The following is a 26,958-nucleotide window of genomic DNA, read 5'->3' as shown; positions in this document are numbered from 1 at the left end:
CAGGTGCACTTAAGCCTAAAATTATTTTTGATTCTATTAAAATTTTTTTTTAAATTTGTTAGATCTCAGTTTTTTTGGTTATTCTTAAATTTAGTATATACTTAAACTTTAAAAATCTACAAATTAGAGTTATATTATTATATTCAGTTTATAGGCCTATAAAACAAACCAAACTGCCTTTTGTAGTGCTCGGGTAAATCACAAAGAACAAATATTAATATGCAAGTCGTCACCATATTACGACAATGAAATGCAAACCATACACGGCAAATCGATTAAAAAACTTACTTGAATTTATAACTTGTTAATCTTCCCGCTGGTCGTTGCCATGAAACTCTATATCGAAATCGAGAAATGCGATTAACTTGCAAGTTTATAGGTCGATGCGGCCCTTAAAAAGTAATGTGAATAAGCAAGCTACACTAAAAAACAGTTTATTAATGTTACAAATTAAATTTGGAAATTTTGAACATACTTGTTGTAAAACTAACACTTGATGTTTTGCTTCTTTTGGTGTTGTAAATCGCAGTTACAAAAGCAGTGTAATTTGTTCCTGGCTGTAATCCTGTTAGATTTTGTTTTATTTAATAACCAATAAGTTTACACAATAGTTACAGTTTATTACCATGTATGTAAGAGTTTTTCTTTGTTGAAGCTCTTTGAACTATAACTTTCTTGAAAAAAGTTCGGTTAGTTGTATCTTCATAAATCATAAACTCGTAATCAGATGCTGGTTGTCTTTGTCTCTTCCATGTTAATCGTGCAGACGATGTATTCGTATATGTAACAGCGTGCAATACCGGACTTTCAACGTCAGTCTGTTAATAAATTATCTTTATTTTACGAAAACCTTTCTTACTTTACTGTAATTTCAATAAAACTGTACATAAACATTTACCGTTATGAATAGCTGAGCCACGACCCTATCATGATGTTTTTTGCCCTTAGAAAATTCATCCAACGTAAAGAAATATGTCGTTCCAGGTAATAAGTTGCTTATAAGTTGCTTACTTCTGCCATTTGCAGGGTATTTTGTGCGCTTGAAGATGCGATTACCAGATGATTCAACAAGATATACCTTAATTCGATATCTAAAAAACATAACAGTATTAAAATATTTCAAGTTTAAAATTTATAAAGTTTTTCCTAAACTAAATTTTTTAAACAGTACTTGAACTTACCTTAATTTTCTTTCAACATGTTTAAGTGTCTTCCAAGAAAGCATAACAGACCGGTGATTCTTACGAGTAACATTAAATAGAATTGACTGATCAGATGATGCAGGAGACTGTATTTTATTATTTGATACACCCTTGGAAAACAAAACCCCTTCAGGCCGAGTAATTTCAGGACTGGGCAGTCGCGGACCATCTCTTACTAAATTGCCAATAAAAAGAACGTTTTAACTAAACGAAGTTGATATATGAAAAGCGCAAACACAAAACACTTTTAACATTTGTAATTGCAAATACCAGGAATCAAGTTAAATTACTGAATCACCACAAACTGATAAAAAAAAGTAATGAACACCTTTCACTTTACAAGACATGTACTATTTTACGTAGATTAGAAGAACGTAAAACTAAAGTAACTTTAACTTATATTTTGTTAGTTACAACACTTTACCTTGTGTAGGAGGTTGAATAACGATAGAATGGGATATGTCGCTAACACTTTCATTTAAAATACTTGATGCTTCGTCTAAACCACTCTTTGGACTTTCAATAATCGGTTCAATTAAATCAAGTTGGTCAAACTTATTTGGAAGACTTGTAGACATCGTAGTACTATCAATTTGAGGTATGGTAGAGGTTAGAATTTCAGTATTTCTGGCTAAGCTTTGCAGTTTATTTTGAAGAGTGCTAAAATCAGTAAATCCCTGAACTTTAAATGCTGCATCAGAGGTATAAGAACCTTGTTTGGCAATAAAATTTAACTCTGAAATGGCGTTGATATCTTTACCAAATAACTTCAAGATTACATGATAAGCAGCGTTTGATCGCAAACCACTCAACATTAACCAACGATTTCTAAAAAAAAATCGAATCTAGAATAAATCAAATTTATAAAACCTAAAGTAACCATAATTTTAGAAAAACTAGTGGCGATAAACTAACAAAAACGTTTTTTCCTTAATTCAAAATAAAATTGTAGTTTTAATATAAGTTTTGACTCATTTTAAAATATTTGTTACCTTGCTTGTAATGTTGTTACAGCAACATATTCACCATTAGAGGTAACTATAACTTGATATGACCAAGGTGTAACTTGTGGAGGTTCCCAGCCAATCACAGCATTGCTAAAAACACAGGTTTAATAATATAATAAGTTAAAATTTCACGACATAAATCTCTAAAATGTTAATTCTTTTACTTGTTCCGATCTTTCACTTTCATAGTTTTTAAAGATATTTAGAAACACCGTATTATAGTCCTTAGGTGATTATAAATAGTAAAACGGTTAAAAGTGTATTTAAATTTACTTTGCAGTTATGTTGTAAGTTCTGAAATTTGTTGCCATAAGTCTGCGTTCGTTCAAAACACGATCGATTGGATTTCTTTCAATTAACTTAAAATCTCTTGTCAACAATGGAACAGCTTGATATAAAGATTCAGTGCTTTCAAATGAGTAAAGACGTTTTACATTACTGCAAAAGAAAATAAAATATTAAAAATAATCGAAAAGGTTTATAAGATTTGCTTTTTATTTTAACTATAAACCAACTATTCTTAAAAAAAAAAAAAAATACCGTATCAAGAATAAATTTTTTAAAATATTATTTAGACCAACAAATTTATGCTTAATATAAATTTTTAAAGATTTACTTTGTTTAAATCAAAAAACATCAAAGCATGATAAAGCTTTTAATTACCTTGACCCAATAAACTCTGAAGCCATTTGCACAACAATTGGAATAATTCCTAATTCTTCCAAGTCGGCTTCGTCAGGTAAAACATTGCTGTGATGTTGGTTAGTATTAAGTAAAAGCAAGACCTTACTAACACCAGATCTTGATGTAGAAAATGCGTTCTGTGTTAAAATAATAAATGTATACATGAAAAAAAACTTAGTCGTTATGTTGAACAAATAAAAAATAACTCATTATTCAAGTTTTAAAAAGGTTTAAAAGAAGTTACAACTAATCTACATAAAAAAATATTTGTATCTTTATTTAAAAGGTACACAAACATATGTTGAATTCATTAAAAGTTATTAAAATAATATGTTTAACTATTTTTTACTCGTAATTCGTCAAGGAAAACATTTTCTTCCAAGCGGTGAGCCCCAAAAGTGACATCAATGTCAGATATTTGTTCTACAATTTCAGTTCTACTTTCAGAGTTGGCTAAGTCGATCACAATTTTAGGTGTATCCTCAAGCAACATAATTCCAACTCTACAAACAAAATTCGGTTCAGTGACTATGTTATAACGTAGTATAAAAAAAATATACATATATATTCGTTACCCTGACTAACACAATAAAATAGGTTTAAAATAAATTAAATACCATTATTTGCCTAAGCTCTAAAATCATTATGTGAATACAAAAAAGTAATTTCTTATAGTAACCTTAAAGCATTATTTCCGACTTGGGAAGCTTGCACTAAAGATTTCAAAAACGAGCGCACATGCGCTGTCTCGCGGCTATTTAATTCTCGTGAAACTTCAACGGCGATAACAAGGTCGATCCGAATTGAAGTGGGAAGTGTTGAGAATTGTACAGTTTTTGCAGGACTAGAATTGTCTCCAATTAATGCCTAAAGTAATAAAAATGTTGCAAGTCAAAACAAACAAGATATGCAAAGTTACAAAACTCAAGGTATCAAATGTTATTGTAAGTGTATACCCTGGACAGCCTTTTTATTATAATATTTAAAAATACTTTTTTTTCTATATTACAGACTTTTCTTACCTTAACACTTGCGTTATAAGTGCTTCCTGGCACAAGATAATGAAAAGTTGCAGATAAAAAGTCCGAATCAATAACATAGTTTGAAACGTAGTTGTCATCAGGTATTTGACCTTCTTGAGAGTTGAAGGTTCGAGTAGTAACCGTCCTTCTGTTGCTATCCAATATTTCAACTTCATATACTACCGGGTTCATTCGGTTACCACCTGAAAGGTCCGAATGTGACCGGAGTCGGCTCCATTGAAGGTTTACGGATGATTCGCGGATATTATTGACGTACAAACTTTTTGGTGCAACTATTTCTATAAAATATTGACTGTTATTGCTTTACAAAATTTGCATACTAATTACATTCAGGAATTAAATTTGATATTGTAAACATACAGTACATTCATAGCAATTTTGCAGTGTATGTTAGATAAGCATTGCGACAACAAAGTTAATATTATGTTTATACAACTACTTACTTTTCTTTAATGACATTGTTTTAAAATTATTTAAAAAGAAGTTTTAACTTAATTACCTGTAGTAAAAAAACGCATTTCTGCTGAACTCTCCTTGTTGTTCCTGTAAATTGCGCTAATACTTAGATTATATCGATTTCCTGGCATAAGATGATTCACCTCAGCAGATAAAAATGTACCACCTTGATTAGAAAAAATTAAATAAATTTTTTAAGATTTAAAACCAAATCGAAAAAATTGGAGAAATTTTTTCACTTTTTTAAAACAGAAATTTGCAAACACTTTAAAGATAAAAGATAAAATTTGATTTTACAATCAAATCCATAAAATAAGATTTCCACAAAGCTATATACCAACACTTGTCGACATAATAAGATCATTTGTTTGTTGAATTGCGACAAGTATTCGATATCCGACCGCGGCTGAAGATGCAGATTCCCAAGTCACCGTTGCAGAGTTTGTTTCAATATTTACAACCTTCACATTTCTTGGTGGTAGCATTACTGTTATACAAATACTTTACTATAAAACCAATTTAGAAAATAATAACAAAAGATTTATACTAAAGCAATACTGAAACATAAAAATAATAACTATTGTATCAAACTATTATTCGATACTTTGATGTTTAAAAACAACTTTTACATCAATAAACCCTAACAATAAACAATTTAATCCACTCTCCTAGTTAAATTGAAGAGTACTTATTTTAACTTAAGATTTCTTACATGTTGTGAAAGTTGCTGTTGTTGGTGCACTATCTTTACGATACCCAAACGAAAAAATAAAAACGTTGTAAAGACTTCCGGATTCAAGTCCAGATATGTCCAAATACCTTATTACGAACAAAATAAGTTGAACAAAGATCAATTTTCTACTTGTGTTAAATCAGAGAATATCTTTAACTGTATATTGTACATTAATCAACCAATCTTTGGCTAATCGTACAATTTTTTTAAAATTTTTATTATGAATAATTATGTAAAAGGCTTTTTTGATCAAATTTTTTTAAAAAATTTATTTTAAACCTTAGTCAAAATAATTTGTAGTAGAAAATTTATTTTAAAATTTTCTTTTTAAATAAAACTTTTTATTGATACAAACCTGTCGTTCTTTGCCAATGTTCTGGTCTCCCGGTGCGTTCCGGTCTCGTAAACAACCTGGTACCCGGTCACACTTCTCGGTTCCCTCTCCTCCCATTCGATGGTCGCAGCTACGTCACCAATATGCGTCACTCGTAGATTAGAAGGCGATCTTAACGGGGGGTGCACTAAATTATATTAGGTTTTTAATACAAAGAAATTGTTTAAATAAAGCATTAAAATTTAAAAAAAATTTCGATTGGTTATAAGATTTCATCCTAGGTTCGATCCCACTGATCTCATGCTATACAGCTCTTGGGTAAAGCACTATTCATGATATAAACTCCCACTTAGCCAAAACCAAAACCGAATGAACAGTTTAATTATCGGAAAATTATAAACTACAAAATCAAAGACAACTCGAGACTGAGTCAAGGTGACTGATGTTACTTTATGCTTAGACCGTAAAGTCGACCTCTTCTCATCGAAAATAAATATTAAAAAAAAACGCTTTTCTTTAATACTTACATTTTTTAAAAGAACCAAGTACGTTGGTGCACACAGATCGCACCAAAGAAGGCTGAAAGTTCAACAGATCATCGTACGTGTTAGTGTGGTATGAATGCGAGGTATTGGGACTTGATGACATCATTGATAATTGTTCTTTGTCGATTTTGCTTCCAACTCCGACCGTCATCAATATCACACCGTTGTCTTTTAATAGCTAAAATTAAAAAGTGAAATAATAAAATTTATCCTATTTTACATAATTGATTTAACTGCTTTTTGAGTTTAGTCAATTGTTGTAACTTTCGTTACATCGGTTCAGTCTTAAAGTTACTTTAGCATTTTTTTTAATTCATTTTGTTTACTGATATTGTCTTATTAGTTTAAAGGTATACAGCCTATATATTTTCTTTAACTAAAGTTAAAAAGTATTTTTAAACATAATTATTGAAAAAAATTTTTACACAAAAAAGTTTTACAAACTTTAACACTTACTTTAGCCTCACGTAATACGTCATCATCAGATTTCCCATCAGTAACAACCAGCACAACTTTAACGGCCTTTGATCTTGCATACTCAAACCCATATTCAAGGGAATATGACAAAGCCAAACCAGTGTTTGTTATCCCACCAGAATATCTAAAACATAAAGTTTTAAAACTGTATTTGAAACAAAAAATCAATTCTTAATATCAAGTATAAAGTTGAACAATTACAACAAGGAAAATTGCCATAGTTTACACTGACAGTGTATACAAAGTCAGAATTAGGTTTAAAATTATCTTTGGAACCAACCTTAGTTCGCGGATTCTTTGCTGCAAATCTCGCTTGTTTGTATAAGTCGACAAGGGAGCACCAAGACGAGGCTTAGTTGAATATAATACGATACCAATGCGACCCATAGTTGGGCCGATTAAGAATGCACCCGAAAATAAATGCAAAAACTCACGGAGTTTCTCGAAATTTTCGGCATGTACACTCCTAAAGAAAAAAAAGACAGAAAAATAAATAAATAAATAATTCATAGTGTAAGGCAAATAAAAAGACTTTCATTTTCCCAAATTTTGACATATAATTAATATAGAAAATGGTGGAATTTTTTCCTTTGCAATATAAGTTTTATAAATTAGCAAAATAAATTTTATATTGTTTAATTAGACAGAAAGAATAGACATATAAATATTTAATAAATATTATTTTTACATAAATCATGACCAAATATCTATCAAATTGTCAGTTACGCTTTTAGCATAACCACAACCCCTTTTAGTGTTGTGCAAAATCAATAGATGGTAACATAAGTCAACTGTCAATACCATCGTCCATTAAGCTTGTTTTAAGTCGCAATTTTGGTAAACCGATACTTTTTAAAGGTTGCCCATCACATTTTGACAAGCGAACAACGGTGCGGTTTGTTTTGTATGCAATAAAGTACTTGACTCTTTAAGGGTTAAACGTGCGGTTTACTACATAAAACTTATATTATAATAATTCTCATGCATATTTAATTCATTATTTAGCTTTTAACGAAGGTGTGTATTGAAGAAATCAAAAACCCAGTTTTATAGTTAAAAACGTGCCATGATTTTTTTGCATTTTTACACCTTCATTAAATTTTAATAAAATCCATAAAAAATTTAAAAGATGTAAAAAATTAAAGTTTATTACAAAACCAAGAGTTTACATTAAAATTACGTACCACGACTCGTCTGCAAGTACAAGCATATCTAATTTTACACCAGCACATGCTACATCATAAGTGACGTCAGTAGGTCGTGACGTAGAATTAACACCGAGTGCAAAAATTCGGATCTCATAGTCGGTCGTTCTTAGATCTTGTAACATAACTTCTTCTAAACCTGAATAAATAAATAAAAATTTTTTTTCAGGAAATTTTATCATCCATTTTATACTCTGAAATTATAATCAATATCCATATTTTGACAAAAAGTATTTTAAAGATTTTAATGTACAAATTGTCATTCATATTGGCTGTACAATTAAAATTAATTTAAAAAAACGGTTTGTTGGGTGGTCTAAAAACCTAAAGAAACTTAATCCTTTTGTGACAATTCTAAGTACATGACAGTTTTGTTACAAATTTAACTTATTCAAGTTTCCACTTTAAAGCAAAAAGATTATCACACAGACCAGGCTTTAATTTAACTAAAACAGGTATAAAACAACTTAAAAAAGTACAAATAAATTCCATTTCAACCAACATCTAAAATAACTAATTAATTTTTTATCAATATTATGTAAAATAAAATATTAAGCCAATAACATAATTGACAAATAGTGCAAAATAATTTTTTTTAAATACCTAATGATGTTCTGATTTCTTTGTAATCTTCGTTTGCAAACTTTGGTCGATATTGAACCAAGTATGACGTAACGAGGTCATCAGGTCGCCTCCAAAACAAATTGATAGCGTTTTGCGCAATCACCCCAATTCTTATCCCTTTAGGTGGATAGGGAGGTCTCAAGTACATTTCTAAAAAGAAAGATAAATATTAAATTAAAAAAATACAAAGGAAAAGTTGTAACAAAAAAAATTGAAAACTTAAACCCTAAAATATCAGAAAATTTAAAACATAATTTTACCATTTAGATTCTCTATAACAGCCTGATGTAGTTCAACCCAAAGTTCGCATAACTTTAAAGAATCTCCGACATAGAAAACTCGCGAAGAGTCACCAGCAATGGCATGCAGTTCACCCTAACAAAGTCATTTTATTTATTTATTTACCCTAAATATTTTAACAATCGAGTCTACTATCCTATGTAGAAAAAGCCGTACTATAATTTAGAGTTTATTATTGCGGAAAGATTCACATACAACCGTTCACTAGCTTGTAACAAGATGGCGGATTCGTTACAATATAAAAGAGATCGCTTTAATGAAGTTCATAATGTTTAAGACGCGTTACTTAAGTGCGCTAGATCATAAATGCAATGAGGATCGAACCCAGAGCCTTCTGAAGTGAAGCCAAGTGTTCTAACTTTATAATATGCCACAATTCAAAACACCAGGTTTTTACAGTACCAGTGTCAATTCTCTCTCTCTATATATATAAAGTAAATAAAATATTTGGAAAAAAATAATTTTAGTTCTCTAGCATATCATATGTAGGTTACCTGCAATGCGTTGTCAACACCAATTGCTATCACTACAGTGTTAGGAAGGTTTCTTAACTTTGCAGCATCCGCAATTACAGAATCCGCGGACTTCCCAGTGGTTATAACAAACACAATTTTAGGAACATTTCTTCGACCTTCCAACTCCACTATCTTCTTCAGAACCAAACGTAAAGATTTACCCACGTGGCTTCGGCTACCACGTTGTGAAATTTGATCTATACCTGTTTTAAAATAAGTTTTATAATAAAATTTAATTATTTTATTTGCGCACAAAGGTATACACAATAGATAATAAACAAAAAAATCTAATACATAATTGGCAAAAAATAAAATTACATAAAATAATTATTTTCAAATTAGGTTTCCCAAGAGTTACTCCACTCCCCAAAGCCTTAAATATTTTAGATATTTCAAACGATGCATATTTAATTACAAGTATATGTTATAATCTTGCCATAAGGGAGTACTTGTGGTATATAATGTTACACATAAAAATGTAATTAAAAATCATTTTTTACAAGAGATTAATGAATTTTTTACCATAAGTTATACAAGCACAAGCATACCGGTAATGATATCTTGTTTAGTTTGATGTCTTCTTAGACTGAAATCATATTTTCTGTGCGCTCCAATTTGCATTGCTGCCACCCTAATCTGTTAAACAACAAATTTATTAAATTTTACTCCAAGGCTAGGCTTTAAAAGTTGGCAATCTAAAGCAACGATTATACAATATTTAAAAACAATCTGCATCTAATACAACTTTTCCAATCCATTAGTATGTAAAAACGTATTTAAAATAAAAATATATGATAACAAAAAATTCTTCGTGGTAAATATATTTATGCACAATGCATGCGTTACCTTTCGAGATCTGATGTCAAAGTATTGAGTCAGATTCTTAAAGAGACATTTCATTTGCTCAAACTCTTGTTCTGGTACCGACCATTTTCCATCCAACAAGTAGACCACGTCTATTGGGCTACTTATTATAGCTGGAAAAAATGTTAAGATTATTTTTAGGACATGTTTTGTTAAAATTAAGTAATTATAAATGTCATTATTATTTTTATCATGATAGCAAAAATACAAAAGTAAAAGTAAGTCTTGTATTATATAAAAAATTGGCAAAAAATTGATTAAATAAAATATTAATAAAGCCTTCATGTAAAAAGTTTAGACTATAAAATGTGTCACAAAAAAATTGAACTTTGACCTAATGTTAAATAAAATAATAAACTTGGACTAACTTGGTCGATACGAAGCCTGGGTTGGAACCGGCAAAATGCTTTCAATCGATTCTGTAACAGAAATTAAATTTTAAACTTGATAATTCGTAAAATACAAATTGAATTAAATCATCAAAGCATTAGTGGTTAACAGAATACTCAAAATTTACTTTAACGCTGTTTGTGCAACGTTTAATTATAATTTTTCGTGACAGCTTAATCTATTTTGGTCTGAATTAAATCGCGAAGTTAATTGTGAAGTTTTAAACTTAAATCAGCAGCAAGGCAAAAATACCTGCAATCACTTAAGTAAAATCATATTTATATTTTAAACAAGACTTTAGAAATTCCTTGAAACGTTTTATTTTATAAACTTTCAAACCTGGTACTAGCAACGGTGGGTCAATATTGACCCTAAACGTGTCGGGTCTTTCCCTCCAAGAAGGGGCCTCGCCCCCTGCATTAACTAACCTTGTGACCCCCAAAAATAGTAAACAAAATAATATTCCAAAAGTTTGGCTATCAAAAACTTTTCTTGCAAAAATTGCCATAAATACAAACTAATTACAAATATAATTGTATTATCAGCTTTGCTGCATTATATTGCATGTTTAAACCTCTGCAATTTTAAACAAAAATTATGTTACTAAACACGTTTAATCCTACTATAAGTTTCAATAATAAACACGGTATAGGTTTATCCCGGTAATACTTGAGGCCCACTTAGAGCGACCGCAACGCACTACGAAAAAATACTTAGTCATAACAAGCAAGTTAGAAGTTGCTAGACTTAGTCGAAAGTATGTCGGACATTACCCAGTCGTCTAACTCGAAACTATAGAAGTGAACATCAAGTGTTTAAAAGCTATCTCCTAATCTGAACCCATTTTCCATGTTATCTTAACATCTAAGTATTCGTTTTAGTTTACAGCAGTTTTAAATGCTGTAAGGTCAAAGAGTTTGCTGACCTTTGCAGTCTTTAGTTAAAGTATATCCGTTTACACTTTACATCTAAATGGACGTGCAAAAAATTTGAATTTTTAGACTAACGATTAAATGATATTTTATTTAAAAATCACAATTTATTTGATGTACTTGGCCGCGTTTTTATATGGATTATTTCATAACAGTTATAACGATTTTCTGTCCGTTAACTAAATCCAAAAAAAAGAAAGTAAAATATAATTCAAGACAACCACGAAACCGCAGTCGATATTTCAAATGCTTCATCGCTGCTTGGAAAACTAAAAAGCTTTGTTTAAAAAGTAAAAATATGACAAATGCATTTGGAATTTTCTCATATCATTTTGCATCGTGTAATTGTCAATTACACTATACTTTACATAGGTGTGTTTAGACAATTACCCCAAAAATTGTGTTTTAATTTTATGCCTATACGTTAAAATTTATAATTTCATTGCATGAAAAATGTTAAATTTAAAATAAAACGCTTCTTTTACCTTGCGTTAAAGGTTATTCAATGCTGAATTAACTTTGTTTTTAAATTTACGTTATGATAAGTTGTTGTGTTTTGGTCGTAAGAAATGTTTAGTGTAGCGGAAATTAGAAATTAATTTTTTTAGAGATAAAATAGTTTTACTCAAAGTCAGTTCAATAAAAAAAAAATATTTTTTAATATTTAGTCTTTAAAATTAGAAAACAACCAAAAATTTTTACTCCTAATTTTTTTGCAAGTATTTTGCAAAAGTTAAAAAAAAAAATTAAAAACCCCGCCAATTTAATTATGCAACAATTTATATTTAACCAAAACAACAAAGTTATTCACATGCTAATCACATGTTATTCCCTGTCAAAATGCTATAAAAATCAAATTCAGACAGTAATCGGCCTTTAGGTTTAAGTTTAAAAATATTAACTTAAAGTTCGGGGTCCGGGTGGCTAGACTTTGCTAAAAACTTTCCGTTGCTTATTGCAAAGCGTTGTGTAACGAAAAAAACGGCAAATACCACATAATTAATAGTATAGTTTGTTTTTAGACACATATTTTGCCGTTATATGCTTTTTAAAAACACGTAAAGAGCGCATTTTAAATACATTTTAAAACATTGAGTACATTTGTATGTGTCTTATAAACACATACGCTATGTTTAAAACCTTTAAAAGGGGCAGTGTTATATTATGCATGTTACTTAAAACAGTTACAAATTCAAAAAAATGTGTAATCAAATTACCTAAAAGAAATTCGGTTGAAATGGATTTGCTTTTATATTTTCCTTTTCTGCTTTCTATAGTTACTGAGTAATATACCCCTGGTGTTAAGTTTTTAACCGTTATTCGATGCGGATCTCTGGCATTCACTTTAATATTGCGTTGGCTAAAATAAAAGAAAAAATGATTAGGTTTTGTGAAACGTTGAAAATGTAATATGTTGAGGTACCAAAAGAAGCTTATTGCCTAATATATTAAAGAAAACATTAAAAAATCGAAAAAAAAACATCTGACAGGCTTACAAAAAAAAGTTAGAAATATGTTATGCAATAAAATACAAAAATTTGAAAAAAAACAAAAATTTTGACAAGAGTTACTTACTCGCTTATATCTGGTGGCTCTATAGCACAAACTTTGACTAAAAAACTGTCGATTAGATATCTGTCAGAGGTCGCCCTCCACTCAATCACGACCGAGAAATTTCTTGGATATTGGAAAACATGAATTAAAGATGGCGGAGGGACTCCTAAACATTAGAAAAATATATCAAACCAATTAAAAAAAAATATTTGCAATACCTATCTAAAAGAAAAGTATTGCTTTCAGTTGTAAAGTTAACAAACCAGCAAATTCTTTTTTAAGTGCTTAAATCATTCCAAATAATATAACAATATTCCATAGACTAGCTTAAAAATTAAATTTTAAGAAAGTTACCCTTTAAAAATATTTTTTTACAATATTTAGTTTTAAAGTTATGACGCGACATTAAATCTTATATGACGTAATTATTTGGTATAAACAAGTCGAACTAAAGCGAAACAAATAATAAAGTAAAATTTTAGCCAAAATTAAAATATTTTTGTATATTTAAACCTTTTGTAAAATTCATTTAACGAGAATATAATTAAATTTTTAAAGACCACATTCAATGTTATATAATTATCAGTGTGAATTGTTTTACAAGCTCAAATAAAAACTGTCAACCAAGCCAAAAATTAAATCGAATTTACAAATGAACATTATACCAACGTTTTTGTTTATAGACAAAAAAGTAACCAAAAAAATATAACTGTAAGTTAAAGTTACTTGAAGAACTATACACATAAAGCAATTATATAATAACGGAATACAACATATATGACCTTATGGTTATATGTTATTATAATAACACAAACCATAATAAAACCCTTTTGAAGTAATGTAGTCTGTTAAAAAAGCTTCAGTAATTGCTGCAATTTCGAACTGCACAAAAGCAACCATTTTACTTTGTAGAGGTCGTAATGAAATAAATGTCGTGTGAAAGCCACTAGAGCGAGAAATGAGCAAGTGTGCATTATAAACACGCAAGTTTAATGCAGTCAATGTGCCTTAAAAAAGCAAACAACTGATTGACAAGTGCGGTTTGTTAAATCTCAATTTCTACAAAATTAATGCTAGTCAATAGCCCGCCCTACAAATAGCATTTTAACTGTCATATTATGGCTGCGACCCTTAACCAATATTTGCCAGCAATAATTCACTATTGTACCACAAACAAGTTTTATATAACTTGTGGGCTTTTAAATTAGACACACATTTTACCAATATATGATATCGTCCATTAAGGTACATTATTTATTTTTCTTATTTATGTTAAATTTTATTTTACATATATTTAAGCTAAAGGCTACTTATTATGTTCTTTTACAACAACAACAACAAAAATCATTGTTTTAATAAAGTGCACGTGATAAATCTATGTTTAATGTTTTTTTTCTACTATTTACATACTTACTTATTTCTACTATTTATGTACTTTTTTAAATACAAAAAACCTCCTTATTTTTAATGAATTGCACAAATCAAATCTTTGTTTAATGTTTTAGGTACAACTTACTAGGTGATTCACGTTCCAATGGATCAATTTTACGAGTTAGATCTTCCACAAAAGGCAAACCAACATGACCTGTATCGTCAACAGAAATATCATAACTTTCGTCCATGCTGTAATCGTTTCTGTAATCCAATTTCACTGGGTTAACAAGTTGGCATGGTGCTATGTTACAACATATAAACACCATAGCAATGATGGTTAGATGAAGATTACGGTTCATCATCTTATATTTTCTCGAGTTAAAATTTATGTGTTTTTTAATTAAAACATTTTTAACGCATCTCCTCTATTCTACAAGTATAAAAAAAATGTTATTACATTAAATCATAAATAGGTACATTCAGCTATAACCTTTACATGAGCAACATAACAAAAAAATTTTCCTTTATAAATAAAATTTGTTTTGTCAATTTAAATTTTTTGTGGGAACATGTTTTTAAAAATAAAAACAAAATTTAAAATAAGACATCACGTAGCTGCCCTTCCTGCTTACATAACTTTTAGTAGCAATTTACCCAATTGAAAAGGTGAACAACTTGGCATTTGAATTTCCAATTTAAAAAAAATGTTAAAACTCGCGGTTGAACTAAACTGAACTTATTAATTGACAAAAATTGGCAGCGACTAAAATTGGGGTTTGTTAAATTAATCATCGGTAATTAACATTTAGCAAAATTTAAACACTCTTAATCAACAAAACTCACATAAACACCAATAATTAATTTTAAAAATGTTAACATATATTCTAAATTTATATTTTTTTCAGCGCATCTATAATCATATTCTCTATATATTGAACCATATCTAAACTGGACCACTTTCCTATTAAATTCGATATTTAAAATTAAAACCTCTGCATTATAGGCAATACTTATATTCTATAACTATACATGTGATATACTACACTTATATATTCTGCCTATGTCATTTAGCAAATTCTTTTTAAGATAAGACCACCGTATATGAAAGATGAAGTGATATAAGCACATACATACGTAGAGATAAAACACAAGATTTCCGTTTGACGAAATATATATCGACATTTAATTATTTTCCGTAATAGAAAACATCCAATAAAAATGATTATCGTCTACAAAATAGTTTAAATAAAATAAAATAATGGCATTTTAATTTTTTTGTAATTTAAGTAGTTTGTCATATATTCTGTTGTTGAACAATTAATTTTTATTTTTTATTAAAATATTTTCTTACTCCTTAGTTTTACTTCTATAACATTTTTTCTGTACTATAAAAACGTATAACTTTAAATGATACGGCCCATTACCATCTACATTCATCGCTTGATTAAATTTAAAAACCACCAAGGACATTTGAACGACCATTGCAAAATTCGGCTTGCAGAAAAATCTCAAATCTTTGCATTTTAGTTTAACTTAAAACTTTTGACTTAACTATATCTTTCAAAACTTCAACTTTTCGTAGTTTACTTAGCTATACTCTAATAGCAATGGAATATATATATTAACATATCTATATACGACACAGATGTCTAAATCTTAATATTACGTACCCAGCACGTTGATAAACTTTGTTAAATTACCTTATTTATAACAGGCAAGCGTAACTTATGGTACGTGACATTTTGCCTAAACGTAGAGACTGATTTTCCTTTAGCTAAAGCGTAAAAAGTGCGCTAAAGTTCTTGCGTAAACTTTTAAACCTTACGGCACTTAAATCCTTACAATACAATCCTAATTTTCACACATATTTACCAAAAACTTGTAACAGCCGTAAAGCTGTAAATACTTTTTTTTGCTGCAGCTTTTAACAATAAAAAAAATCATTTAAAATTGCTTTTTTATTTATAAAACTAGGCTAAGGCTATCCAGTTGAGTTACATTACAATAACTTAATTTAAACATTAGCATATAAACTTCTTTTTTAAGTTGATAGCTTCACTTTTTAAACTTCACCCAATTTTTTGCTGCGTAACAAAACTTACCAAACACTACTCATCAAGTATAAAAAAATAAGGTTTTTGAGCAAGTGATACGATACGGATATAAGTTTGGGAAATGTCCACAAACAATTAGTATTAAATTCCAGTCGTTTACTATAAAAACTTGACCATATATTTACAGTTATTTTTAAGTTTTTTAAAAGTTATGTAATTGAATATTCGTGTTACCATAGTGTTTCACTACATAGGTTAGTTATATCAAGTAAAACGTCATAAAAAATAATATTTATATATTTTTCCGTATACTATGACCAAAAAAATAATATTTCCTAGCAAATAAGTCCAAAAATTCGATTTTTAGTCAATTAACGTATAGATTATGCCTAACTTTACTACATTTAAAATTTACTACATTGCAAAAAAATTCACTGTAGCAATTCCTCGTTAAAATTTGTCAAGTGAATATACTACCTTATTAAACTTTAAATAATAGTGAGAACTTAAAACAAAAGTCTTTAAAGAATTTAAAAAAAAGAATAAAAATATATATTAATAATACTTTATATTTTGTTATTATTAATTACAAAAATCAATGATATAAAAAATGGTTTACGATAAAACTAAAGATTAAATATACATTTTAGAATTAATATAAAACTCTATAAACGTTAACTAATAGATTCTATGATAAAATTTAATAATCCGCTAAAATCTGTGTTAAATTATGGAAATCAATACTTTAAAATCTCCTTATAAACGTAATTGATTTTTTTATATTTGTATTGCATAGCCAATGATTTGCAAAAAATATTAAAAAAATTAAAATTGAAGTCGACCTACTTTACGTAACCAATAAACCTAAATTTAAAGATTAGCAAGAGCTTCCCTAATAACTGGATATTCATTTAAAGATTCCTGACAAGACTGAAAACTGCATTTTCGTGTCGCCATTATTATAGCAGACGGAACAACCTAAAGTACATTTTCTCTTTATTATTTTTTTTGGGTTAATTCTCAACAAAAAAGACGATATATTTGCCTGAAAAAGGAGTGACTTAATATAACCAGCCGATTGATTTAAAACTTTTAAATAGTTGGAGCCATTTTTAATTTTAATTGCTAGTCATAGTAGTTATAAAACCAATTTGTATTTAAAAGTTAATATCTGCAAAATAAATTTAAAACAGATCTTTAACTTACCCTGTCTTTTGGTGTTGCCACCATAATATGATCCGATATAGGAGCTTGTAATATTTCATCATTTAAGTCTTCAACTTCGTAGATTGAACGTAGTAAATATAAACGAGCTTCCTTCTCGCTTAAGTTGGGACAAAATCTCTAATAAAGCAAAGTAGAATTTTTAAGAACAAATTTTACTTGTGGTCTTATATTTGGTTGATTTAGTATATTGCATTCAATCCATTTATATATGTTAACTTTAATATTGAACGAACTCTAGTAGTTTTTTATATTAAGTTAACTTACTTGAATAATTCCGATAGATCGATGGAAAAGTTTCTGATTGCTTACTTTCAATTCGACCATGTAGTTTCTAAACACCTGAAAAAAAGATATTCATTTGTTTGTTATAAATAAGACATAAAGTCGTAAGTGCAATTACAACAGCTGCCATGTAGTAGACATCATTAAACTTAAGACGGACTTAAGAATAGTATCCAAAGATAGTTTTTTTTATATTGAAAATCCACTTCTACACAAAAGAAATTTTAACACTTGAACAATCTCTTTACCTTTCCCTTTAGTATATGAGCACCAGTCGATACCGCATTATACAACCACTTAGCACAACAACTTGTCAAGTTATTTCGTAAAGTTGAAATGACGTCACGAGGCAATAAATTATCGACTTCGTTGATATTTGATGAATTCTTCCAGTTAATTGAAATCTCGTAATAGTTTGTAATGTAATTCTCCTATCAGTATAAAAAGATGATGTTTAGTTTAGATAAAGTCAATATTTAAAAGTCTTACATATTTTAACACTTATTTTATTTTTTACCCTTTTCATTGGTTTTTGATTTTGTTGTAACAGCTCCACAACAGATATTGATGATTTTGGATTGTTTTTCATGTATAAATGCAACTGTTTGCAAGTATCTAAAAAAAGTAAACTGTTAAAAAATAGGTTTTATTTGGAAAAATTTTAAATAATTTAAAATTATATTATTAATAAAAGATATCTTTAAAAATTACCACTTTTTGGGTCCAGTAGTTTGTATATTTTGTCGTCGCTTCCAGTAACCATGAAAATAATTGTGTCATTCCTTCCACTTGCTTTACCTTCATCTGATTTCAAAAACCTCAAAAAATCATTCTCGTCAATACAAAACTGCTCGGCCTAAAAAGTAAAAGTTTTCTTAAAGAAAATTAATTTTAAATAACAAAAAAAGTACTTGGTACGATGGCCTATATATTTAAAGGCTTAAAACTTGAAACATTATCAATAAATATAGTCATTTCTGTGTGTAAACAATAAGTCACCAAAACTAGTTTACTTGTTTTTAAGATCGTTTTGTCAATTTAAAACTTAGTATTTGAAATATATTAATTTACAAAACTGGTTATTTTAGTACTTACTATATTGCTGAGATCACCTTCTTTATTATTATACTCAGTATAACCACCAACTATAAATCCTCTAACATCTATAACACCTAAAATGTGAAATTTAATTCAAAAAATTTGCATATTTTCTCCGAATAAAATTATTTATTATCCAAACAGATACGAGTTAAACTAAAAAAAAAAGTCAAATTTACTTGCTCCGTAAGTTGGCGGGCATTCCGTTGCGTCAATAATTCCTAGCACTGCTTCTACGTCACTGCTGACGTAACAAATACGACCCCCACTGTTCAACGAATCACCGCCCGACTTTAAAAGTTGACTCATAATACTAGACGCTGATTGGTAGAAATTTCTGCAAAAATTTGAACAAATATTAGCATTTCGCTTAAGTTTGTCTTCCATTGTTTGTTACAATAATATATATATGACGTCATAATAAAACAATAAACTAATATAAAATTATTATAAAACTGATATATATAATTTTTAGGTAAAATGTTATCCAAATATTTAATAATTAACAAATAAATAAACAATAAAAACATGAATGCCCAAACTAAAAATTAACCTGCATGTATTTTGATAGCTTTGTAAAATTTGAACACATTCTGATTGCTTTGCAAGATCAGCAAAACTGGCAAAAGAAAAAATAGTTTCTAGAATAATTTTGGTCATTGACCCTCCTTTCATTCTAGAGGAGCCGGTTATTGCTTCACCCTAAAAATAAAAAACAATTTTTTATATTTAACTTTAATGTAATAGAAACGACTTTACAGCCTAATAATAGAGTAACTTTTGTTACCCCAGCTGCATTAAAATTTGACATATTTTAGTAAAAAATATTAATGCTACTTTAATAAGGCTATATCATAGCAGTAGTAATAATTACCAACATGAAAAACAAACTTGTTAACAATTTTAAAATCTTACTCCTAAAACTGGATTGATTCGAAATGCAGTTTTCTTTTCAACAAGTTTTTCTAAATTCTCTGCAACTAAAATATTTCAAAGTTAATTAAATAAATATTTAAATAAAGTAAGTTTATTTTAAGCTTACCACTATAAAATGTTTTGTCCCATCTATCAATTAGAACATTTCTAAAAAAATAAACAATATTTAATATCGCAATGAGTTAAGTTTTATTATACTAAAAAAAAATTAGAAATTAATTTATTTAAAGTTTTATTATACCAAGAAAACCCCACTTTTAGTGGCAAACTGTATTTAGTTTTGCATACATACAAAATAATCCAAACCTTGCTAAACTCATTGGATTAAAGCCAAACAACACTGGTGTAAACTTGTTAGGATTATTCATGCAGTAATCCAATTGACCAGCCACATATGGTGCTGAAAGTCCACAAGTTATTCCAATAAAAATAACATGATCTTTACCAGATGCTACCTAAAACAACACAAATTTAGTAAAAGTAGTTTTTAATTTTTTGGATGTTTACTTATAAATGGCTCGAAAATCTGTCGAAAAATAATTAATAAATCATGACCAAAATAATTTAATAAACAATTTTTTTAAATTTTACATTTATTAAAAAATACAATAATAGAACAACCTTTTTCAAGTCATTAACTCCTGTCAACCAATCATCTTCTGGTGCCTCTTGTGATGTAAATAATGCTCTGCAATGGCAAGATAAAGCATGTTAATATTTTTAAAGTTTTACAATTTAAAAGCTGACACAGTTAATTGATTAGCTCTACAAATTAAAGTCTTACTTATCACCACCAGCTATAGTATATGTAGCAGTTTCATTTCCAGTTTTCCAAATATTATTAAAAGTTCTCTGCAAATAAAAATACATAATTTTATGTTTATTGTAAAAAATTCTAGACATACAAACTACAAATTTACGTTTGCTTTACAGCTTTATAATATCTTCAGATTTATATAACTTCATTACTTTGATATTTTTTGTAACAAAATATCAAAAGTACTAAAAAAAATAAAAACTCACAGCTATTAAAAAAGCAATTCTTCCCGATGTTCCGCAACCGCTCATTACAACAACATTTTTCTTTGATTTTTCGCTATTTTGTAAAAATATTTTTGATCTTATTAACTTTGAAACCTCAACAATTGAATCTATTATTTCTGAGTCAAATAGAGTCTAAAACATGAATAAAATATTTCATTAAGAAAAATGATAAATTTATGTATATATACTAAAAAAACATAAAAAATAATAAATTTAAACAAGCTAAAATAGCATAAAATTAACCTGAACTTCAGGTATTGTTGGATTAAACATTTCCATATCACATTGACAAAGTTTGACAACAATTTCATCTGGAGAACTGATGTCAATATTAGTTGTAATAATGTTGGGAGCTTCGGTATATGGTTGCATATTTGTGCTTGGTTTTTTCAACAACAAATATATAATCTAAAAGTTTATCACACATATACCCGTTTAAGCAAAAGCAAAGATATTTCTAGGTTTTGATTATAAAATGTTATGCGAATCGCCCTCAACAAAGCTAATTAATAATTAACAAATGTTAGTAAATAAATAATTTGGCATTTTGTTTGTTTACATGACCACGTGGATACTACGCTTTACTTAACATATTTATTGACGCATAAATTAAATTTTATCCTCTGTTAGTCATTTAGTGTTTTTATATAGTACTGTAGTTATACCCATTAAGCATAAAATAAATAAGCCAAAATCCTTGCAATTTAAAAAAAAAGTTAAATCTAAAATTAAAAGTTATTTTATATTTTAACTAATTTTTTAAGACTACTTTTTTACACGTGGTTTTTTATTTTAAGTCAAATTAAACCAGATTCAAAATAAATTTGATAATTACTAAAAAAAGAAAAATTATTATTAAAAAAATATAAAATATACGACCACACAAACAAAAATAAAGCAATATTTGCCTTTGCAAATATAGTTCACTATCTTCAAGCCGTAATTTAACATAAAATTAAATCGAATTTGTGCTAAAAAAAACTACCTACACATTATTAAGATAATAAAATTTAATTTTGTTTTAAGAAGTATTCATAAAAGTGTTAAGTTTGTATGAATATTTGCCATTAAGTTTAACAAATAAGTACAAGAAAATTTTAAAGTTTCAAATTTGCATCTTTTGTGATTCCATTGTCTACAAAAACGTTTCGTGAGCGTACGACTTTTCACTACAAATTAAAATAACTTGAAGCACAAAAATCACAACTACAACCTTTTAAGAAGAAAACAAGAAAGAAAATGGAAGAACAACCAACAGTTCCGCAACCTTCCGCCGCTCCGGTGAAGAAGACATCGAGGACTCGATCTACGAAGGCCACCAGCCACCCGAAGTACAGCGAGATGATTAACTTCGCTGTGAAAGCCTTAAAGCAACGGAGTGGATCTAGCCGACAAGCTATCACCAAATACGTAAAAACCAACTACGAAGTCGGCGACAAAGCTTCGAAAATCATCTCAAGAAACTTGAAATCGATGATCGAAAGCAAAGATCTAGTTCTTGCAAGTGGTACAGGCGCCAGCGGTCGATTTAAGATCGCGAAAACGACCACAACACCTCGTGTTTCTGCTGGTGTAAGTGCTAAGAAACGTGCTGCAGCTAAAAAGAAGCGAGGGTCGCCTAAAAAGAAGAGACCAGCGGCCCGTAAATCGCCCAAAAAGAAGCGAAGGAGTCCAATTAAGAAGCGAACAGCTAGGAAATCTCCGAAAAAAGTTGTTCGCAAGTCAGCGAAGAAATCGTTGAAAAAACAACCGAAAAAGAAAGGTCGAAAGTAAATCGAGCAAATTTTTACCCAAAAAAAACAAACGGCTCTTCTCAGAGCCACCCTCGTTACAAAAAGAGATCATTTTCCCGCCAAAACGGGCGTTTTATTATTTGTCACACAACTTGTTAATATTACATCATAACATTACAATTATCAAATTTTTGTTTACATAATAAGTAAGAATAATATTTTTTCGCGCGTTTTTTTCCTAAGCATTTACAATAACAAAATGGTGGCAAATTTTGGTTTAACTTTTTAAAATTTGCTTTTAATTACACGTAAGCTAATTAAACTTCTGGTGATAAAACAATTTTGTTAGTTAATTGACCAGCATCGAGGTGTAGAGGTCAGAACACTTGGCTTCATTACACGGGGTCCTGGGTTTAATCCTCACTGTTCTCGTGCTGTAGCGCCCTTGGAAAAAACGCTATAGAAGGTATAAACCCTTACTGAGCCGATACTTAATCAGCAGCTTTATTATCAAGGCATTTATAATCTATAATTTTATAATATCCAAAAACTGACTACGGCAACTAGAGACTGGGCCGGGGTAACTGATGTTACTCTATGTTTAGGTCATGAAGTCGACCTTTCCACATCAAGATAAGACAGATATTCATAACATTTTTCGTATGAAGTAATACAACTATTACAGTTTCTTTCCGTAAGCCATTTAAAAAAAAACTGTTAAAACAATAAACTGAAGCTAATTTTACTATAAAATTCATTATTTATATTATAATAAAAAGGTCTATTCTAAATTTCGTGGTTTATATTAAAAGTGGAATAATAACAATATTGTGTCAGTGTAGATATACAAAATTATTGCAAATTACAATCATGTCAAATAACTAATAAAATCAAATTTTAATTTTTTTAAGCGTGCTATAATACTTTATAATACAAACTATAATACTTGAGTTGTCTTGCTATTGCATACCATATATTAATAGAAAAAATATTAAGAAAAAAATAATGTGTTTTACTGCATTTATGTCATGTTATAATAAAATATTAATCTCATATGCAAAAAATATATAAAAATAATTTTAAGTTTTGATTATTTTCGTGAAAATGTGAATATTTAAACTGTATGTGTATTGCATTGGAAATTATATGTGTCACTAATAAAGGTAGATATATATAGAAAAAAATCACAACATTTAAGCAAAAACTAGCAATATATACAAAAGAACTTTAAAAACTGAACATATTATTATAAAATGGAATTTTTAAGATGATTACTGCATATAAGTATGGTCAGGCACAGTTGGTTTACAATTTTGATGTCAGAATTTGAAGAGAAAAAACTTAAAGTCGAATTCTAAAGGAACTAAAAAACATTTATACATTAAAAAAAATTTTGTACATATGAAGTTTTATAATTACTGTGAGTTATATTCAGGTTATTTTTTTGTATATATCGATATCCTCGATGTTGGAAAGTCAAATGTGGGACTTAAACATAGAGTAACATCAGTTACTCAGACCCAGTCTTAAGTTGCGTGTGGCAGTTTGGGATAATATAGATTATAATTGCCCGATAATTATACTGCTAATAAGTGCTGGCTAAGCAGGAGTTGATACCGTTTATAGCGCCTTACTCAAGAGCACTATAGCATGAGGTCACTGGGGATTATACCCACTACCCCATGTGTGGTGTAGCAAGCGTTCTTACCACTACATCACGCTGCCGTTTTTTTGAAAAGCATACCCTATCAGTTATTCTCCAAAAATCAAATATGCTTATTGAAATAAATGTACTTACTGTAGAAAGTCAGGGGACTTGGAAATTACATGCTCGAACTCAGCAAAAGATATTTGATCATCGTCATCCAAATCTGCTTCGTCCATCATCTATAAATAAAACAAACTTATATTTTTAAAACCAAGCATAATATTATTTTGGTATTGCTAACATAATAACATTATGGGTATGGCAATATTTACATAGAGGATTTTACAGCTAATAAAAACAGACTTTTACAATAGCAAATATTTGCTGGTAATAGAATTTTTATTACTTTATTGGGTAAGTTTCTATTTCAAAGTGGTTAGATATGTATTTTAAAGATTACTTTCCTTCTCAGGCAGTGCAAATGAATCATTAAACATAAATATAGCTCATACTAATGATTCAGTTAATTTTAACTTTTGTATGACAAAAACTTATATATTTAACAATGAATTGTTACTATAAATAATACATTGTAAAAAACATTTTTGTTTTATATACTAAAATAATGATTAGAAAAATGTCAAGAGTATAGTTATATATATAAATTGTAATCACAAAATTGAATTTTAACCGACATTTTTTATTAAATGTTCCATTTCGGATGGTTCTAAACTACCACCACAGCCAGTTAATCTTTCAATAATAAATTCAATATCTTCCACATCCAATAAATCATCTTCATTAAAATCTATCAAAAATAAAATTTTAATTTATGTTTGAAAAAGTTTGAAAATTATTTTACTATAGGCTAACTTTTAAGGTACAGTCAGATAGCAGTATTTATACAATTTATTTATAAGGGATTAAGATATTTACCAAAAACTTTAAAAGCATATTCCACTTTTAACATTTTAGGAGCTTGATCACTGAATACACTCATCATATCAAGAAAGTCTTCAAATGATAAACTTCCATCAAAACTTTCCGATGTTGAAAATACTCTACATATTCGATCTCTAAAATTAAATAAAACAATTAAAGTATAAACCAAAAATATGGTTGATATACATTAGTGTTTTTAGGCAATTATTTTCCAAACAATTACCGCCTTAGCCAATAGTTTTAAACAGTTCATATATATACTCCTAGAAAAATTATATTTTTAAAATCTGTCCCTAAACCACTTACCATTTTTTATTAAATAAAATTTAGATATAATTATCTTAAAAATAATAGTTTGGTCTATTTCAAAATCAAAAACTTACTAAAGCCATAATAAATCATATTAAAAAATAACAAGCAACTGCTTACTTGAAGGGGTTGACTTTGAGCTCTGGTATTTGGCATATTTTTTCTTGTGATATTCGACAAGATTTATTTGTAGCAACTGCATCAGGATCTAACTCACTAAACCTCTTGAATACACTTGAAAAATAAAAACATGTACACAAATTATATATATACATGTACAACATTTATAATTACTCAAAATAAAAATTAATATAAAATGAAGAAACACAGTTTAAAAATAATTTAAAATTAAAAAATTGAATTTTAAAAAAACACATATATACATTTTTACAAACTTCTAGTTTAAATTAAGCTTGTTTAATAAAATTTAAAACATTTGGTAACTTACTATAGTATTTCCTGCTTTGTAAAATACGTCAATTCCTAAATAAAAAAGGTGTTATTTTTAAAAACAAAATGAAAAAACGTAAATTTTATATTTCGTAAAAATTAACAAAAACGAAACTTTACATTTACTTACCGAGTATTCTTGTAATTCCTCTGTAGTAAATTGGCTGCTACTAGCCCCTCCCATGTTTTAAACTCTGTTTTAACTTCTAAATAATATAGGAAATTATTTTAACCCACTACAATAATAGTTTAAATCCATGACGCACTAAAATAAACATTACTAACCTACAAAAGAAAAGTTTTATTTACAATTGCAGTGTTGTCAGAAAAAAATGTATCGACACACGAAAAACTATGCGAAATTAAAAAAATTATTTGACAAAATTACAACGATTAAAGTTAATAAATTAAGCTAATATCTCAAGTAAATTAGAATTTTAACACTAATAATATTAAAATACATTACGTTCTTGTGTTCTTGTTAAAATTTTAACACTAATTTGTATACCATTTATTTATTTTAACAAAAACATAAATTATAATACATTATTTTATAGTTATATGCTTATTTTTGCATTGTGGCCTTAACAACTTTTTTTTAAAAAAGAAAATAAAGTTAGCTACAAAAATAATCTCAAAGAATGACATCATGTCGCCAAAGCGTGCAAATGTAAACAACAAATCATGTGTTAAACACGTGGTTCTGGTGGTTTTTGTGGTTGTTTACCAATCATAAATTCTAAAACCCATGGGAAAACCACACATGGTTACACAGTAACCACGAAAAAGGCACTAAACTGACACTTGCAAACTCAGCAAAAAGGCGACCTTTGTATTTTTACAGCCTAATGTGGTGTAGTCTGCCGTTGTTTGTCTTTTTTATTAGACTAAAATACTAAAAATATATTTTGTTAAACAAACAAATTATAAATTTAAAATACTAAAAATCTAAAACGAGTTATTAGCCAAATAGTACCTAATATAGAATTGCGATTA

At 28.5% G+C, this 26,958-nt stretch overlaps 4 protein-coding genes across 4 annotated transcripts in view; 1 reads left to right on the top strand and 3 right to left on the bottom strand.

The window, feature by feature from the left end:
* LOC145750952 (uncharacterized) overlaps positions 1-17,143 on the bottom strand; it is a 37,499-nt gene extending 20,356 nt beyond the window's left edge. The window contains exons 1-30 of the mRNA XM_082567022.1: positions 17,140-17,143; positions 14,382-14,500; positions 12,887-13,031; positions 12,529-12,671; positions 10,358-10,408; positions 9,972-10,102; positions 9,674-9,761; positions 9,105-9,328; positions 8,571-8,685; positions 8,290-8,460; positions 7,666-7,825; positions 6,762-6,947; positions 6,461-6,605; positions 5,987-6,182; positions 5,481-5,646; positions 5,105-5,211; positions 4,730-4,879; positions 4,436-4,558; positions 3,916-4,214; positions 3,573-3,760; positions 3,243-3,396; positions 2,873-3,030; positions 2,483-2,647; positions 2,195-2,299; positions 1,627-2,030; positions 1,182-1,377; positions 899-1,091; positions 626-818; positions 476-565; positions 289-391 (exon numbers count right to left, since the gene is read on the bottom strand). Of these exons, the coding sequence (XP_082423148.1) occupies positions 289-391; positions 476-565; positions 626-818; positions 899-1,091; positions 1,182-1,377; positions 1,627-2,030; positions 2,195-2,299; positions 2,483-2,647; positions 2,873-3,030; positions 3,243-3,396; positions 3,573-3,760; positions 3,916-4,214; positions 4,436-4,558; positions 4,730-4,879; positions 5,105-5,211; positions 5,481-5,646; positions 5,987-6,182; positions 6,461-6,605; positions 6,762-6,947; positions 7,666-7,825; positions 8,290-8,460; positions 8,571-8,685; positions 9,105-9,328; positions 9,674-9,761; positions 9,972-10,102; positions 10,358-10,408; positions 12,529-12,671; positions 12,887-13,031; positions 14,382-14,487 (4,655 nt within the window). The 5' untranslated portion in view covers positions 14,488-14,500; positions 17,140-17,143. The remainder of the gene's footprint in view (positions 1-288; positions 392-475; positions 566-625; positions 819-898; positions 1,092-1,181; positions 1,378-1,626; positions 2,031-2,194; positions 2,300-2,482; positions 2,648-2,872; positions 3,031-3,242; positions 3,397-3,572; positions 3,761-3,915; positions 4,215-4,435; positions 4,559-4,729; positions 4,880-5,104; positions 5,212-5,480; positions 5,647-5,986; positions 6,183-6,460; positions 6,606-6,761; positions 6,948-7,665; positions 7,826-8,289; positions 8,461-8,570; positions 8,686-9,104; positions 9,329-9,673; positions 9,762-9,971; positions 10,103-10,357; positions 10,409-12,528; positions 12,672-12,886; positions 13,032-14,381; positions 14,501-17,139) is intronic.
* Positions 17,096-21,265, bottom strand: LOC145749634 (glucokinase regulatory protein-like). Its single transcript, XM_082565458.1, has 16 exons — positions 21,124-21,265; positions 20,860-21,012; positions 20,621-20,688; positions 20,458-20,524; positions 20,143-20,291; positions 19,943-19,983; positions 19,816-19,880; positions 19,454-19,602; positions 19,080-19,237; positions 18,898-18,974; positions 18,514-18,658; positions 18,320-18,417; positions 18,051-18,233; positions 17,785-17,859; positions 17,500-17,637; positions 17,096-17,271 (listed from the first exon to the last, which is right to left on the bottom strand). The coding sequence occupies exons 1-16, from the start codon at positions 21,250-21,252 to the stop codon at positions 17,164-17,166; spliced, it is 1,803 nt and encodes a 600-aa protein (XP_082421584.1). The 5' UTR covers positions 21,253-21,265; the 3' UTR covers positions 17,096-17,163.
* Positions 21,266-22,119: 854 nt separating this feature from the next.
* Positions 22,120-22,653, top strand: LOC145750650 (histone H1.0-like). Its single transcript, XM_082566726.1, has one exon. The coding sequence runs from the start codon at positions 22,120-22,122 to the stop codon at positions 22,651-22,653; it is 534 nt and encodes a 177-aa protein (XP_082422852.1).
* A 776-nt stretch (positions 22,654-23,429) lies between these two features.
* Positions 23,430-26,232, bottom strand: LOC145750370 (calcium and integrin-binding protein 1-like). The gene is made up of 7 exons (XM_082566393.1): positions 26,093-26,232; positions 25,961-25,995; positions 25,633-25,746; positions 25,198-25,337; positions 24,957-25,069; positions 24,412-24,500; positions 23,430-23,976 (listed from the first exon to the last, which is right to left on the bottom strand). The coding sequence occupies exons 1-7, from the start codon at positions 26,144-26,146 to the stop codon at positions 23,955-23,957; spliced, it is 567 nt and encodes a 188-aa protein (XP_082422519.1). The 5' UTR covers positions 26,147-26,232; the 3' UTR covers positions 23,430-23,954.
* Positions 26,233-26,958: the final 726 nt, after the last annotated feature.

The sequence above is a fragment of the Corella eumyota genome, chromosome 4 (genome assembly GCF_963082875.1).
Source record: "Corella eumyota chromosome 4, kaCorEumy4.1, whole genome shotgun sequence".
Taxonomy (NCBI): Eukaryota; Metazoa; Chordata; class Ascidiacea; order Phlebobranchia; family Corellidae; genus Corella; species Corella eumyota.
This window is presented reverse-complemented; position numbering and strand designations above follow the sequence as displayed.